Below are 18,855 nucleotides of genomic sequence, written 5' to 3'. Positions count from 1 at the left end.
ACACTTACTTGATTCCATTCTAAATATTCGAAATTCTTTAAATCTATGTTCTCCAATCCCAATCCCATATATTCTTCAATTCGCCCTTTGATGATATAAGGACATGTTTAATTCAATTAATTAAATTCTGACCGACAGAGAGTGTGTTGTTCTTTTGGAAATAAAAATCATGCAAAGATTGAGAGAGGCCCCGGAGAAGAACTCTCCATCACCTATATATATAGGCAACTGCCATACCCCATTTTAGGTAACTACACTCACCAGTAACTTAGATAAACTACCCACAATTCAGGTAATTACCAACTCCCTACTACATGGATAACTACCCATGATTAATCCCTCTATTTTTCCAATTTCACATTACACCACTCAAATTTATAAATGTCATGATATGGGACGGAGGGATTTATACTGGATAATTGTCTCTTTAATACTACATTAATCATCACCCTATGTACAACAATAACAATTTTCAATTATTTAAATTATATAAATCAATATTAGAAATCAAATTTTCTAACACTATCATCTCAAATAATTTGATTTAGCTTGGCTGAGTAGATAAAATATCATAATTATGTTATTCCAATTATTTATACATATCAATAAATGTAATTCAATAATTCCAAGACTATTGTGTCAGATCAACTTACAAGGAGATATACTCAAACCAACAAATTTTAAAATTAAAACCATTTTAAGGAAAATAGTTTTTAATAATAAACGTTTATTTAAAAAGTGTTTAAACTAGAGGCCATTTCAAACGGACCTTTAATATTAATATTGTTGTTTTCAAAACTTATTAGAGAAATATTGTTTTTTTGAAACTTATTAGAGAAATATTGTTGTTTTGGGAGATCGAGACTAGAAGTCGAGGGTTGAGGATTCGACTAATGTAGAGGTCGAACGTTGAGAACTCGACAAACAAAGAAAAAATTGAAAACAATACGGGTTGTCGAGGGTTGAAATTTCGACATACATAAGTCCAAACTTCAACCCTCGACAAGGAAAAGGAAATCTCGCTAATTTTGTATATTAGGTTGTCGAAGGTTGAAGTTTTGACATATATAAGTTGAAACTTCAACCCTCGACAAGGAAGATAAATGGGTGAAGCTAATTTTGTGATGAGGATCTCGCTCTAGAAGGGAATCTCGCTAGAAATGTGGGCTGAATCTCGTGAGCATCGCTAGGAAGACAATTTGTTAAAGAAATGCTTGAGGATCTCGCTCTAGAAGGAAATCTCGCTAATTTTGTGATGGGGATCTCACTCTAGAAGGGAATCTCGCTAGAAATGTAGGCTAAATCTCGTGAGCATCGCTAGGAAGACAGTTTGTTAAAGAAATGCTTGAGGATCTCGCTCTCTCAATATCGCTCTCGCTCACAATCTCGCTCTCTCTCACAATCCCGTTCTCTCTCACAATCTTGCTCTCTCTCACAATATCGCTCTCTCTTACAATCTCGCTCTCTCTTACAATTCAAAATTTTGTTATTGTTGTTATTTTTTCATTAATGATTATTAGCTTTTTTTTCTCATTGATCATGTATATATTATATATATTTCTATGGAAAGTAAATAAATTTTTTGTATATTCAATTTTTTTTATTATAAAGTTGTACATTATTCTTTTAATTAACTTGTACATTATTCTTTTAATTAACTTGTACATTATTCTTTTAATTAAGTTGTACATTATTCTTCTAATTAAGTTGTATATTATTCTTTTAATTAAGTTGTACNTGTATATTATTCTTTTAATTAAGTTGTACATTATTCTTCTAATTAAGTTGTACATTATTCTTTTAATTAAGTTCTACATTATTCTTCTAATTAAGTTGTACATTATTCTTTTATTTAAGTTGTACATTATTCTTCTAATTAAGTTGTACATTATTCTTTTAATTAAGTTGTACATTATTCTTCTAATTAAGTTGTACATTATTCTTCTAATTGAGAAACAAATATATTTTTAATTAAGAAATAAATTTCTTTTTTTCAGATCATGGCTTTAAACCCAGGACCTGTTGATCTCGATGTTTTGCACGACCAGTCCATTCATCGATCATCTATTGTATAGCGAAATCGTACTACTGGAGAAATATCTTGCAGGCATCGAGAGGCAGTTCTCCAGCGCACTATCTCGCTTCACCCTCGAATACTACCGCTACTGCGCACATCTGGATTCTATGGGGTTGCCAGATTATGATTTATTCAGTTGGACTGGCATCTGATCACAGCCTTGGTCGAGAGATGGAGACTCGAGATGCATACATTCCATATGTTTATTGGATAGTGCACTATCACTCTACAAAACGTAGAAATGTTGTTGGGGTTACCTGTTGACAGTGAGCTGGTCACTAGAGTGATGTACGGTGACTGGTTAGAAATTTTCAACTGTACCTCGGTGCGACCCCACCTGCCGACAAGATTAAAGGATCGAGATTAAGTTTAATATTGTTAGGAACACAATTTCGTGAGCTCACAAATGATGCAGACGAGGAAACCGTCATAAGATATGCGCGAGCATATATACTACAAATGATGGGTAGAAGTCTGTTTTCAGATAAATCAAGTCATTTTGTTCACTTGATGTTCCTGCCACTTTTATATCTAACCTCCATGATGCGGGGTGGTATTCGTAGGGTGGAGCATGCTTGGCATGGTTGTATTGTATAGACAACTATGCAAAGCAACAAGACCTGAGGTTCGAGAGATAGCTGAGCCTCTCATACTTTTACAACTATGGGCTTGGGAGCGATTTCCAACAATGGCTTCACAGCTACGACATTTTAATGACACTCAGTTAGTTGGACGAGCCTATGGTTCTCGGTATATTGTTTTAATTCAATTTAATTTTTATATCACTAATCTAGTTAATTTAAATTCTAAATTATCAATTTAAAAATTTAGGTGGAGAGACAAATTTTGTGTGACTAGGACAGCCACACATGTAGTCAGCCAGTATATACATGTTTGATCTTCTTCAACCTGAACAGGTACATTACACTAAACCTAATTGATTACTTTATACACATTTTTTATTGTATTTATCTTTAATATTTTTTAATATAATATTTTGTGTTTCGGGTTATTTGGGAGCCGTACAAAATTATTATGCATACTTTACATAATTTTTATACGAATGGTCAAAACATATGGCGGATGATGAGTCCTCTCATATATTTTTACATTAGTGAGTGGCATCTTCCTGATAGAGTGATGAGACAATTAGGTTTTCAGCAGGATGTCCCATCGCCTTGTAATACTGAACCCGTACTGCATGATATTGACCTAAGGGCTGGAGATTGGTCTGAAAAAGTTGCACATTTGGTAGTGCAATGGCACTATCGTGCAAGGTTTATTGCAATGGGGGTTTCTCTTGAACACACAGATGCCACTCCAGAATATATTCATTGGTATAATAATATCACAAGGCGCTACGTCACTCATCCGGGAGCAGCTGTGGGTCATCTGGTAAATGAATATTATCTCATTATTTTTAATTTAAATTTATTTTAAATATTGTCTAATTATTTTATAATTCACATAGATCGAACAACCGTAGATTCCGTGAGGTTGCGAATGATCCGAACCAGGTTCTTGTTATATGTAGTGACAACCAAAGCTATATGGAGGAAATTCATTATATGTACGATATACCTATTGTTCCTCCACCAACTCCTAGACGTAGAAGACCTGTTCGGGAAGAGGATGAGTTTGATGAGGTTGCACATAATGTGGAAGAGTTGCCCCCTATGATGCAGACGTAGAGTCAAACTGATTATGTTAGTCCGATGATGATGATGTCAGTATTTGGTTCAGGACATTATGACTCAGAGGTTGGTCCTTCGTCTTCATACGTGCATGGACATGGTCGGGGTCGTGGAGAGCATAATGAATATTTATATTATAAAACGCCTGCAGAGGTACCAGAGCAACATTAAGAAGAACCCGAGCAACCTCAAGTTTGAAGTCGACGACGACAACCAGCTCGAAATCGATGACGTCCGCCTTGTGGGACACATTGATTTTTGTAATTATTTTTATATAAATGAGATATTTAATTTACATTTTTTTATTTTTATGAGAATTATTTTTTATAATTTTATTCTTTTTAGAGTTTAAATAAAATATAAAAAAATAGAAATTGTTTTTATAAATGGAAAATTTAATAAAAAAAAGAAAAAGAAAAAGAAAAAAAGAAATGCAGAAAGAAAGAAGAAGGTGGAATGTGTAATAATTAAAAAAAAAAAAATTGTACGGATACTCTCACTCAAAATCTCGCTCTCTCTCATAACCTCGCTTTCTCTTTTACTCTTCCTTTTTTGTTCTCTCCCAATACAAAATTATTATTAACACATCAAATAATAAATAATTTGGAGTGTTATGACGAATTTGATTGGGAAGTTCAGTGGCAAAAAGAAGGAGATTCATTAGCTCGTTATTTAGTCAAACTTGCTGAGATGACAGAATCCATAAAAATTATTCAACAAGATTTGGAAGGAATTCCAGGGGACCTTATGAAAATTTAGAAATACAATCTTTTAATAGAGGAATGTCTCTAGAATGATAATGTTAAGAAGGGCAAGGTCGAGGGTTCAAAGTTCGACCTACAAATGAAAAGCGAAAGGGGAACTAGGTTGAATTTTGAACCCTCAACTTATTTTAGAAATATATATATATATACAAATAGTTTGAAAACAACAATATTTTCCTAAATAGTTTCTAAAAGGACAATATCCTTTTAATTTTTCCCATTTCAAAGCCACCTTAAGTATTATACTTTGACTAACCATAAAAATAATACAAAAGAAACTAGTATATCTATATACACACATATCAAAGTTTAAAATGTCACATGTGGACATATATTTTAAGGTGTCAATTTAAATATTGATAAAATATCGATGTTGATGGATATTTCAGAAAAATTATATAAAAAAAATCTTAAAAGGTATTTAAACTAATAAATAAATATTTTTTATGTTTTTTAAACAAGTTAAAATATTTATAATTTATAATATATTCAATATCGAGTCATATTTGTTACTTGTTTTTTGTGTTTTTTTAGATTTTTTTCTTTAATATGAAAATATCGATTCACTACTTATGTCAATGTTAAAATTGTAAAAACGTGGGAAAAAAATGATGATCATTTCAACACGTTGACGAAAATTCAACACCATAGCACACACAACTATATTTATTTTTATGAATAAGTGGATATATGCATTGTTTTTAATTTCTTGTAAAATAACCTTGTATTAAGCCAAGCAAGCCCAAAGTCCAAAGCTTACATGTGAAGGGAAAATATTTCCATCTTGTTGAAGAGGATCTCATAACTTGGAGTCGTTGGAGTAAGTAAAGAAGATATCTTTATTATTAGATTGGGTCCCTTTTGGTGGCTTCCATTATCGATGACTAATTATTTGGATATTCAATTCCAATAATTTAGACTTCCCAAATTAATATATATTAATTTAAGTCATTTTTTTAATGATCATAAGATATTATCAACGAGTTTAAATGATCTTGTTATATATACCAAAAAAATAAAAAAAATCAAATGATCTTGAATTAATTATAGAAACATTTTTTTTCTTTTCGAAAGTATTAATTCACGTTTGTTTATCTTAATATTATTCTATTTAAAATTGAGATTAATCATATTGAGTGAATTGATTATCGGTAACTAGTTCATAATTTACTGATCAGACTTATTAAAATATGAAAATATAAGAAAATTTGTTTTAAATATCAACACTATTGAAAATGTTTTCAAATATAGCAAAATGTCAGAATATATCAGTGTTACTATCAATATCTATCCGTAATAGATGATAGTATATTATCAGTGTCTATTAATGTCTATCACAAATAGACAGTAATATTTTGCTATGTTCATAAATATTTTGATTCATTTTATTATATTTAAAAATAGTGGGCACTAAATTTTATATATTTTTAGAGTAGAGTAATAAAAAACGTCATTGGATCAGTTAAAATATGGCCCACATCCACGTGAGCATGAGCCAAATATAGCCTGTAGTAAGAATGACTCATACATGTGACAAAATGAATAGATAGTTGGCTAGGCTGAACCATGGGCTAACCATTAGGCCATTTGTGCTTTGATGGGGGCTCATAAATTGGCCACATAAGATTTCTTTCATTTGCCTCAAAGTTGTCTATCCACATAAGGAAGGAAGACAGACAATTTCCCCTTTTTCAATTGGTTCTATTCCATGTTTAAAATTTTATAAAATTACTAAGATTTGAAAGTTCTTTACTCATTCTCAAAAGGAAAAAAAAAAAAAAAAAACTCCTACATTTCAAGTTAATCATGTGTCACAATTATTGCTCACTTCAAATAAGCAATGTCATAAATTTATCTCATCATAATTAACTTGAACATTATTATAGTCCCAATATTCTTTTTGCTACTTTTTGTAGCTTTGTTGGACCCTATGAGAGGTATTTTTTTTGTCCTTGAATGAATTTCACCACATGTAGAGGTGCACAATTAGACTTTGCTTGACAATGCTACATGCATTTCCTCAATACTCCAATCGGTTTGCCTTGATCCTAAACTAGCTCACCTTTGCCTACACTAGGCCAAGGCTTCTAACTCAATGTTGTGTCCACCTTTTATCACGTTGATTCTAAAAAATATGGTCGTAGTTGCACTTCTTGCATCGATTTCGACAAATTCTAGTGATTCACTAGGTTAAACACAGACACTCTACCATGATTCATTAAATGATTACAATAGTTATTGTATTCGATTGGGCCATTATAATGTTTATCAATCTCCATTGAGAAGTGATTACAACAGTTGCTAGGTCTTATCAAGCCTTATAATGCTTACAAGACTTTATCAAACACGTAATGTATCAATGTTTATTATCAAGTACCATTGATACTTTAGGATGCCATTAAGCATCAAGGTCTCACTATAACAAATATTATAATTAGCAACAAAAATCAAATATTGTAAACATGTCATTGGACTTTCTCATATTTATTTTGCTCAAGACCTTTTGGACATCCATCCACTTGAACACTATCGAGCTTTGTTAACTCTCTAATCTATGCAAACTGATTTGCACATACTGCATTGAAGTCTGACCTTATCAAACCCTTCAACTCAATAGAAATTACACAGTGTTGGCACCCTACGACCCTAGACTCTCGTGTGATTCCTATTCTTATAGAAAAAACACCGAAACTACTAGTCTTATAACGCTCACCCTCACCATAACACACATATGTGTCATGGAGTAACTTAGTAAGTCATGAAGCTCAAGAATGGTAAAGAGGCAATATTATGTCCTCTATAATACATTATAAAGCATTTTAAGCATTTTTTTATCCATGCACATAATAATTGTGCTTATTGATCTCACTAGCATACATCTAACTCTGAAGTTATTCATCAAAACTCTAGATAAAATCTCAATTTCAAGGATTTATGATTTGATACCCTATTTTGTTCCCCTAAGCTTGTCACTGATATCATCAACAATAATCAACAACATTGTGGCTTCCAATCTTGTGATTTACCTAGGCTTCCCCATGTAGATATCCTTGGTTTTTATGAATAATGGCATAAAAGCCCCTATTTATTAAATAAATGAGAAGAGTATTTATAAACTTGAGTACAGAGAGAGTTAGAACTAATACTAACTCAGTAACTAACCCTTAACTAAGTAATAACTTTCTAATTAAGTTTATTAACTAACACATTCCCCTCAAAATGGACTATAGAGATTACAAATTCCCATCTTGAACATAAACTCTTGAATAACATAAGAAGGAAGTGCTTAAGTGAACATATCAGTTAACTGATTAAAAGAACAAACAGGAAAAAGTTGCAGCTGTCCTTATTGAATCTTGTCCCGAACGAAATAACAATCAATCTTAATGTGTTTAGAATGCTCATGAAATATAGGATTAGAAGCAATAGAAATAACAGCTTGGTTATCATAGTAAAGTACAACTAGAGCTTAAAAAGGAATTTGTAAATCATCAAGGAGATGGACAAGCCAAGTAATCTCACTAGAAACACTAGCAAGTGCCCTGGACTCTGCGTTTGTCGAGGATCATGAAACTGTAGCTTGCCTTTTGGTTTTTCATGATACAAGAGAAGATCCTAGGAAAACACAAAAATTAGTAATCGAACGTTGAGTTTCTAAGCAAGATCCTCAATCAGAATCAACAAAGGCTTTGATAAAAAATAAAAAAAAAAATAAAAAAAAAACCTTAGAAGCCTAGAGCATCATACCTTGCCCGCATGTGCCCTTTAGGTAACATAGAAAATAATGAACAACAATCAAATGTTTTGTACATAGTTTTGCCAAAAATTGTCAAGTTTATGAACACAAAACGAAATGTCAAGAATGAAAATTTGTAGATACAATAATCGACCAATCATTGCCTATAAGCAGAATCATCTTCATCTTTTAAGTGAGTACTAGGTGCAGTTGATAAACGAGAGAAGACACCATTGGACAAGCTAAAGACTTTGCTACTAAAAAATCCAAGTCTTCGAGGAATTGTAGATAATATTTGCACTGAGATAGATAAACATCTTTTGAAGATCGAGACAACTCAAGAATAAGGAAATACTTAACTTGTCCAAGGTTTTTCAATAAGAAATGAGACCTAAGCAAAGCTTTTACAATTGCTATTTCATCACTGAAGGATCAATAATCAAAATATCATCTACATAAATCAAAGGAGTAATGAATTAGGTTGAAAACGATGAAGAAAAGAAGAACGCACGAAGATAAAAGAGAACACATGGAAGAAAAATTATTGCTCTGATACCATCTTATGAATAATAGTATAAAAGCACTTCTTTATTAAATTAATGAGAAGAATATTTATATACATTAGTATACGAAGTTAAAACTAAAACTAACTTGGTAACTAACCCTTAATCAAGTAATAACTTTCTAAGTAAGAATATTAACTAATAATCATCCCTTTGTCTCATCACAACACTATTTTTTACCCTCCACATATTTATATAATTTTCATAGGTATCACAATCTACTAATTCAAACATAGTACTCCCATTCAAGTAATATTTTGTGGATAGATGTACCCATTCATCCTACAAAATCCTTTCACATCTATCCGTGACCTAAATTTTGAAAATAGAAAAAACAATAAAAATAAAAAAAAATAAAAATTATGAAGATGACCCTCATTTTCCATTTTCAAGTTTCTTTTAATTAGTTTTACAAGTCTCGATAATATATTAATATGGGTATTGACTCTTGATTCTTCCAAAACAAAAAAGCAAGTGGCGAAATAAAATTAGGTGAATTAGCATTAATAAATGTTGACTCCTTCGTAGCCTTTGTTGAACTAACAAACCCTTGTTCCTTTTTTCTTTTTTCCCTCAACACAAACAAAGTCTTCTTCTTTATCTATCTCCTCAACCCAAAACTCAAAAAATAAAAAAATAAAAAAAAAACTGTAAATGCAATGAAGTTATGAACCGAATTAAAACTACAACAAAAGAAAACTTCTAATTCATTTAGTAATAAAATCTAAAAAAAAAGGTATACAGAATTAATCAAGAAAAATACAAAGCCTTTGGACGAACCAACAATCTGGACCAAAACCCAAGTTTCTTCTTTCCTCCTCCTCCTTTGGCGCCGGCGCCGCCATCGGCCGAGATCCTAATGGAGCCGCTCTTCTTCATCTTGTCCCCAAACAAATCTGCCGTCATCGACCCAGTGACGAACTCGGAGGCGTTCCTACGGTGGTGCTGGCGGCGGCGACGGTGAGAGGAATCGGCGGAGAAGAAAAAATCAGAGGAAGGAGAAGAAGAAGAAGAAAAAAAGGTTGAATGAGAATCGGAGCAAACTGGAGATTGATGAAATTGTTGAAGCTTTTCACGAAGACAGGAAGGGCAAATTCCGGGTAAGAGATTATGATTTGGGTGCCTCTTGCATTCTTTAGCCGATTCCGATTTCCCCATGGTTGGTTCTTCAAGTTTTTTGTGGTTTCCTCTCTGTCTCGCGTTCTTTTTCTTTTTGTTTCTTTTCGTCTCTGTTTAATTGTGAATTTGGGATATAAAAACAGAGAGAAACAGAGACAGAGTGTCGTGCGTGTGAATTGGTTATTTTTCTTGTTTTCTTTTTCCTTTTTGGAATTAAAATATCTATAATAATATATGGCTTCTAATTTTTAATGTCGGTCCCCTTTCTTTTTTAAAAAAAATTATTTATCTTATTAAATGTTGCCTTTTATTGGTATTTCAAAACATCGACTCCAAAATAACTGTGGAATTGTTTTAACACAAGTTTTATGTCATTTAAAATTATTTACACTTTATATAAAAAGTTCAATATGTACAAGTACTTTTAGAACTTTTTGCTATAAAATGTAAATATTTTTACAATTTTTTTATTTATAAGAATTTTCCTTAAAAAAAAGTTGTATTTGAATGCATTTAAGGCACGTATCTTTATTTTTTTCTTTAAATGCATTTAAAGCATGTTTCTTTTTACAATGAGTGGAGTGAGAGACTGAATCTTAGACTTTGAATAGTACAAATTTATGTCAGTTGAATTATATTCATATTTTCAAATACGTATATACCGTAATCATACAATGACAATACTTTAAAAAATTGTCATGTGACAATAGATAATGAGTAAACTATACAAAGATATGTGTACATCGCTAAGCAGGATTTAAGTATTTTCTAAATTAAATACTTATGTTTTATATTTAAAATGTATTTTTTTACTAAAAACAATTAAATATTTTTTAAGTCAAATGATTTAAAAAAAACGAAAATATCAAAAAAAAAAAAAATTAGTTTTATGATCTGTGTTCTGTTTTGATTGGATGCTCGTGATCTTGAAAGTGAATTTTAATTTTAGATAACATTTTGTATTGTCGAAGAATTTTTTAATGTTTTTAAAGAAGGTTATAGTTTTTGACGAGCACATTAAAAAATTTTAAAAGTATAAGAAAAAAATGAAAAAAAATGGAAAATGAAAACTCATAAATTTCATGGACATATTTGTTCATTAACATTGACCTCTTACTTTTTTTTTTCAACTAATTTACTCGAATTTAAGATTTAACTTAAAAAAAGGAAAAAAGAAAATTGAATTTAACAATGTGAGATGGAAGTTTTGAGTACCTAAGGTCGTGAACTCTAAGATAAATGTATAATGTCTTTTTAAAAAAATAATAATAATAAATGTTATAATATATTAATAATTTGAGCACAAAAGTTAAATTTGAATGGAGTAGAAATAAGAAAATAGCCCTACAAATTATTAAGAAATTATTTCAAAGGACAAAACTGTTTGAAAATATTTATAAAATTTTAGAATCTATCAACAATAGATATTGATAGACACTTATAGACTTTAATCAGTGTCTATCAATGTCACTAATAGATATTAATATAAGTCTATCAATGTCTATTAGTGACTATAATTGATAGTTTCTTAAATTTTTCTATATTTTGTAGATATTTTCATCTTTCTATATTTGAAAATAATCCTAAATTACTATTCCATCAAAAATATTTTCCTATTAAAAAACGTGTATATATATATATATATATATATAGCAAATTTTGAAAATCTATCAATAATAGATATTAATAGACTTCTATCAATATATATATAAATATTTTCCTATTTAAAAACGTGTATGAATATATGTGTGTATGTATGTATATGGAAAATTCTTATAAATAAAAAAATCTAAAAAAATATTTAGATTTTATAATAAAAAGTTCAAAAATACATATTAGATGAATAAAAAATGTATATACATACATATTTTTTTCATGATATCATATATATTTTGTGAATTAATATCATATTTCCTTAATTGGAAATTTGGTATATGTGTATACAAGAAATTCCATAAAACAATTAGAATTGAGAGTGAAACATTGCCACTTATTCATCTTTATTTAGATGTCATCATAGAATATTCATGAATCACGTAAGACAATTCAAATGTTGACCTAGTAAACAAACAAATGAACTTTATTATGAGTATAGTTCACAAATGAACATAACCATTCAAACAAATCAAAAAATCAATAAGGTTACATTACATGTTTAGTGTTGTTTGACAACATTTTCGAAGAAGTTTGATTAGTTGAAATAAACTTTGTATTTATATTGATTTAAGTATAGTGAGCACAATACTAATATTTGATCCTTTAATGTTTTCTCTCAAAATGTAAACTTATCCAATGACTTTGCAGCTTGTTCTTAAGGTTGATTTGTCTCGATGGTTTTGCAGCTTGTTATCAAATGTATGATTTGTCTTGAGGAATTTTCAGCTTGTTCTCAAATGTTTGGGAAATGTTCTGCATTTTGAATTCTGTCTAGATTTCTTTGGAGTCCTTGACTTCTGCTTTGCATCGCCTTTGAAGTTTCTTACGACAAAAGCTTAACGAAGTCTCGATCTTTTGGAACTCTTCTGGGTTTTATTCTTTAGATCTTCAGGCGAGCAAAAGTCGAGCTTTGGAGCTTGAGAACTTCAGAGTGTCAATCTTCAGAACTTGGAAGCTTCAAAATTTCAGTCTTTAAAGCTTGAGAGCTTGAGAGCTTCCCTCTAAATAAGGGGTAGATGTCATGAAATTTCAAAAGTGTCTAATAGGTCTCAATTATCAATTTTGTGTATAATCAATCGTTCTTTCAATTTTGTAAGTAAAATACCTCTAACAAATGCAAAAGTTTTTAAAATGAATTGAGATGATAAGTACAAATTTGAATTTTATGTCTAAAATAACTCGAAACTTTCAATTCTGTATGTTAGTAAACTTGTGAATTTTAAAAAATTAAAAAGCCCGAGGACTAAATTTGTTATTTTAAAAGTTTAGTGACTAAATAGACATAAACCTTAAAGTTTAAAGACTAAATTTATAATTTAAAATAATTATAATTTATAATAAAGTTCTCATTAAAAAGAAAGAAAGTGTGGAAATCATTATATGCCCCTAAACTTTGATTTAAACTATGAACAAATAGTTATTTCAATTTAAATTTTGAATTTTTGTAAGCGTATCAATTTACATGCTTCTTCAAAATTAGAGGTATAAATTGATATTTTCGAAAGAGAATTTTTTTTTTAGATAATGAGAAAAAAAAAAGGTTGATTTGTAAAATGTAATCCGTGTGAGCTACGAAGTGTGGGGTGAATCGAAGCATCCCAAAATTAAAGTTCCTAGGTTTGGATAATCAAAGACCACAAATATTTTCTTAAAAAAGAAAAGTCAAATATTTTTTTGGTTGGGTTTGAACCTTAAAGATGAAAATTTAATGAGTATTTAATAATTCAAGGGAAATCATTGAGAAAAAGAAAAAGAAAAAAAATAGGACACGTGGGAAAGATGGATTGATAGAGAACAAAAACATTGCGGGATTGGAGGGTGCGCACGTGGGGAGAATTAGAAAGGTTAAAAATATGGCACGTACGAAAACGACGTCGGCGCATTTCATAAAATACCGGCTTTCCAGGAAGGCCAGAGACAAAGGCATTGGTTTAACACGTGGGGTGCCTTTACTCGTGGAAACTTTTTTTTTATTATTATTATTTTATTTTAAGATAAGCGCGTGAAAGACATAAACTTGACCAAATTGATTTTGTTAATTTGGTCGTGGTCGTGGTCTCTATAATACTAATTGAGTTATTATTATTATTATTTTTAATTTACTATAGTTGATTGACGTTATACAAATACAATAGCTACTCTCTTTCTAGAAAAGAACAAACGGGAAAAGAAAACTCAATTTTCACTATTGTTAATTGTGGGCTTTAATTTTATAGAGCATGGACTTTCCATGATGTTTTGGATGACCTAAGCCCACTTTTGAACTTTACTTCACATATTGTGTTTAAACTAATTTCAAAATAGGATAGATAAATATTATAGTACACAGTATACATGCTTATATAAATGATATGCAATCACATATTCTACATAAATGGTATAAGTGATATTCAATTTTGTTCGATTTGATACCTTCTTAACATTTAAGTGGAGATCTCACGTAAAATTTGAGTACATGGTCCGTGAGTTTCAACAACAAATTAATTGTGAACCATTTTAAATGAATTCTATTAGAAACTTGTGTATATGATTGATTAATTTATGAAATTATTTGATATGAATTTGGCTCCCCACAAATCCAATCTAACTCAATTCGGAAAAAAGAAAATCTAACCAAATCCAACCTTCGCGGTTTGGGTTGGGTTGTTTGGATTATTGGGTAACTATTCTTTCGTGTATTATAGGGTGTTTTCATTTGATATTGATATTAATAGTAAAGGATTAATTTTTCGAAAATATCATAAATACAAAAGATAACTCATTTTATTGAGATTCCACAATTTTAGATATCAAATAATATTCATAATTAATAACTAAATATCTTCATTTCTAACATTTTGCACTTATTCCAGCTGCTTTTTCAATTTTTTTTAGCTCATTGTAAAATTTATATGGGATTTTTCTTTCTATGCTTATAGTCAGCAAACTCAATAATATAATTGATAAAGTCACTACAAGAAAAGAGTTCTTTTCCGATGTTTGAAGTGCTCGTCAGGAGTTGGATGGCCATGATATAGATCTTTTCCAAACGTTGTATTAAAGTCATCAGGAGTAAGTAATAACTCCCGATGTCGTATATTACCCGTCAAGAGTTAGTATCTAGCTCCCGACGACTTAGGATAACTCCCCCATGGCACACCTAGAATATGGGGCCAGAAATTGAAGAGGAGCAGGAGTCAGGAGTTAAGTACTAACTCCTTATTGATACAATTTATCGTTGAGAGTTAGTAACTCTAAAATCACATATCATAGCTGAAATCGATCAGATCTAACACACAACCCCAACTCTCTTCTTCTTCCCAGATCCGTCGCTTCGCCCCGCGAACGCCGCTCTGCTCCATCTCTTGCCACTTCGCCTCGTCGAACGCTATGCTCCGTCTCCATCTTCTTTTCCACTGCTTTTTCCAAGTTCCATCGTGTCGTCACCCTTTTCATCTAAGGTAATCTCTCTCTTTTTCTCTAACTTTTGTTCTCAATCTTTAGAGTTAATTTCTCTCTTTTTCTCTAACTTTTGTTCTCAAGCTTTAGAGTTTTCCTAATATCATTCTGTTTTAGACCAATTATCTAGATTTATGGGCAAGTGAACGGTAATTTTTAAGCAAATATATTAGAAGGTTCAAAGGCCTAGAATTGTATAATTTTTATTTTTATCATTTTTAGTAGTGGACGGTGTTTGAACAATCTCAATAAAAACTTAAGAAATCGAAAGACTTTAAAAAACAAATGAAAGAAGATGATCATGTGAGATAGATGGAAGAAATGAAAAAGGTGATTGAACAAATGGTGTGATCACAAAGAGAAAGACCATCGAATTATGTATGATTAATTGATATTGAAGGAATCGAATTCCTCGCGGAAGTGAATGATCGTCGTGCAATTGAAATTCAATTTGAAAAATACTAAAAACAAAGAAGTAAACGTGCTACTAATACAGGATAAACACAAGAATTTTAAGCATGCTTTCTAATAAGAGTTTGAAGAAGAGAAAACTCACCCTTGTATAATACACTTCTTTGCAAAAATTCATCTCCAAGGCCACACACACAGGAACAATTCTCTCGAACAGACCAACATGATCACAAGAACACCACCACCACATAGAATCCTCGCTATTCTCTGATAAGATTGTGGTTTGTGGGAACCTTTTTGGAAAAATCAAAGGGAAGAAAATTGAGAGAAAACTAGAGATAATTTTTTGAACTCTCCACTTGAACTCTCCACCCCTCTCACGTTTAATACAAAGGGGAAGGGTAACTTCCCTTCCTCACTAAACCGGCAATGACTCCTCACTTAGGGAGGGAGTTATTTTGATTTTCAAATATTATTAATTTTATTAAATTAAATCTTATTTAATCTAATATGAATAATAGTTAATTAGATTAATTTATTTATTTTCTTTTATTTAATTAAAAGTAAATTAAATCATATTTAATTTAAATTAATTAAATAATTATAAATTAATCAAATTAATTAATATTAATTAAATGTCATATATTTAACTAAATTTGCATTGGTACCATATTCTAATACATTCTTCTCTCATAATTATAGTTTAATTTTGAATCTATATTCAAAAATTAACTTTATAATATAATGTATCTTTATACATTATATTAATTGTAACATATACAATTAACACTAGTTTTCCCTTTATAATTTGAACAATTCAAATTCTTTGAATGATATGCATCTTTTTAAATTACAAGGGTTGAATTCTTAGTCAAACTCTAAAAACAAAAACAACTTTTTAAAATCTACTTTTTTTAGTTTTCAAAATTTGGCTTGGTTTTTTAAAATCATTGTTGAAAAGTAGATAACAAAAAAAGAAATTTGGAGGTAAAAGTAGTATCCATAGGCTTAACTTTCAAAAACAAAAACGAAAAACAAAATTGTTACAAAACGGGGCCTTAAAAATCCTTATTTTACCCTATTAAGCTAGCGGAGAAACCCAATGGACCTACATATCAGAAGCTTTGATACGAGACTAATTAGTTAAACTTTTTAATTAAATTAATAATCTTCATTAACGTGTGGGTCACTCCGCTAAAGACCCACAACTATACTCTTTGCACTAGATATATTTTTGTGTTCATGGATATAACCAATCAACACTAAATTGATCCTTCACGAATTCTCATAACCACAATTGAGTCAAATTATCTTTTTACTCCTGTAGTTACATCTAACTCCTTAAGTACCACTGATCCCTTTAATGAACAAACAGTTTATAATCCAACTATAAACTAACCTCTCTCGAGTCAATGAGAGGGTGAGACCTCATTGTTTAAGACCTGGAATTAGCTATTAAGGGAGCAATTTGTCTACTTTCCCTAAAGATGGGAAGGTGTGAGTTTCATTTTGTGTAATTATGTTCCCAGCTCCCTACTCAAATAAATCTTTAAAATAGTAGGCTTATTGAGGCAATGAATCTGGCCACACCCATACAGATTAAAGGCTTGCTCTCATATACAGGAGATCATAACTCACACAGGATTAAGGTCAACTTATCTATGGTCATCCTAGTGAAATGTTAGTCTCTTCAAGTAATGATGTTATAAAGACAAACCAATCATTTCGCGGTCCGATCTTATATAAACTCTTTATACAAGATACCTCCACTCACATGTCTCCACATGAATGATATGGATCATATTGTTTATAATACTTACAACTCTTGTAACATTTACAAAGTGGGTCGTATATGCAATGTCACCAAGATAAGGCATCTAACCTTATCCATATACTGCAGACCTTTTAGGTTATTACTTGAACACGATCCACTTGTATGTCTACCACATACTGTTCAAGCTACATTAAATAACCTTGGATCTTAATATTGGATTGGTTAATGCAATCTAAATGTCGAATAAAATACCTCTTATTTTATTAAATAAATAATTTGTATTTACAAATTACAAACTAAGAGATCCACGAGATTTAGGACACTAAATTCAACATATATTAAACATGATCAATATGTTGCTATCCTGCAGTTATGGTGGCAAAATAGTTATGTTTTACTATTAGTTTTAGGATAATGAATTGTTGGCTATCCTGTAGTTATGGTAGCCAATTTTAGGGTTTAGTATTGTTTTGTAATGTGTATTTGTTCCCCTAAGTTCAAGTTTGTGGTTTTTGTGTGTTTATGGAGGTGTAGGATTAAAATCACATAGCCTCAGCAAAGTTTGTGGTTTTTACAACTTTGTTCAAGTTTGATTAACTAAAGCATCGTTTTTTTGTAGGGTTCACTAAAGTGGTATGCATTGTTCCTCTAAGTCCAAGTTTGTGGTTTTTACCAAATGACCGTATAGTTTGTTCACAAGTCTAAGTTTATGGTTTTTATATGTTTATGGAGGTTTAGGATTGAAATCATATAGCGTTGGACAAGTTTGTGATTTTTATACCTAGTTAGAGGAGGGGTGGGATGAAGTTATATAGATGTGGCCAACTTTGTTTAGCATTGTTTTGTAGGATTCATTGTAAAGTAGATTTGTTTTAGGTAAATTATTATGAATGTTTATGATGTTTAGCATTATTGTTGTGTTAAATTATTAGGAATGTTTATGTTTATGACTTGTAAAGTTTTGAATGTTATGTTTATAAAGTTTGAATGTTATGTTGTAGGATTCATTCTTTTTTTTTTTTTTTTTTTTTTGTATTGTTATGTTTATAAAGTTTGAATGTTGTGTGTGGTAGGTTGAGATTAGTTTTCAAATATATGTCGGGTTGAGAGTTTTTCATATATTTAATATTCTTGATATAATAATTATGTGCTTTAATGTCTCAACTTAATGTAATTGTATGATGCATAAACTACTGTTTTGAATGTGCATTTTGGAATCACAAGCTAACAACACATGTCATCACACTGTCTTCTATATGTTCCTCAAGGCATATGAATTTGTGGACAACCATATAATATATGTAAACATGATTCTCTAGGATACTTTTCTATATTTAAACATGATTCTCTAGGATACTTTTCTATATTTTATGTAACAAAATATCATCAACGACTTTGTTTGTTTTGGAAATCCCTCGAATGGTTCCACAATCGATTCTATGTACAACAATGTGTTGAACTACTTCAACAAGTTTGCATGTAAGAGATGATTCTATCACGCTCACTTGTAGTCTATTCTTTTACAGGAATTGTGTTTGGAATTTATGTGAAATCGTTAGAGTTTGCTTGATTATTATTTAAAAAATAAACATGTAAAAAAAAAATAAAATGAAATTATAGAAA

General features: G+C 30.5%; 1 protein-coding gene across 1 annotated transcript; it reads right to left on the bottom strand.

The window, feature by feature from the left end:
• Positions 1-7,876: 7,876 nt before the first annotated feature.
• LOC120087549 lies at positions 7,877-10,134 on the bottom strand. The gene is made up of 2 exons (XM_039044361.1): positions 9,615-10,134; positions 7,877-8,150 (listed from the first exon to the last, which is right to left on the bottom strand). The coding sequence occupies exons 1-2, from the start codon at positions 9,990-9,992 to the stop codon at positions 7,998-8,000; spliced, it is 531 nt and encodes a 176-aa protein (XP_038900289.1). The 5' UTR covers positions 9,993-10,134; the 3' UTR covers positions 7,877-7,997.
• Between the last annotated feature and the right edge of the window lie 8,721 nt (positions 10,135-18,855).

Source organism: Benincasa hispida, chromosome 1 (assembly GCF_009727055.1).
Source record: "Benincasa hispida cultivar B227 chromosome 1, ASM972705v1, whole genome shotgun sequence".
Taxonomy (NCBI): domain Eukaryota; kingdom Viridiplantae; phylum Streptophyta; class Magnoliopsida; order Cucurbitales; family Cucurbitaceae; genus Benincasa; species Benincasa hispida.
Note: the sequence above shows the minus strand (reverse complement) of the source record. Positions and strands in the feature narration are given on the sequence as shown.

Bases quoted from the DNA above. Each gene is read 5' to 3' on its own strand.
- LOC120087549 (XM_039044361.1), bottom strand. From the start codon at position 9,992: ATGGGGAAATCGGAATCGGCTAAAGAATGCAAGAGGCACCCAAATCAT. The intron at 8,151-9,614 runs GTTCGTCCAAAG...GTGTTTTCCTAG, and splicing joins GGTTTTGGTCCAGATTGTTG to GATCTTCTCTTGTATCATGA.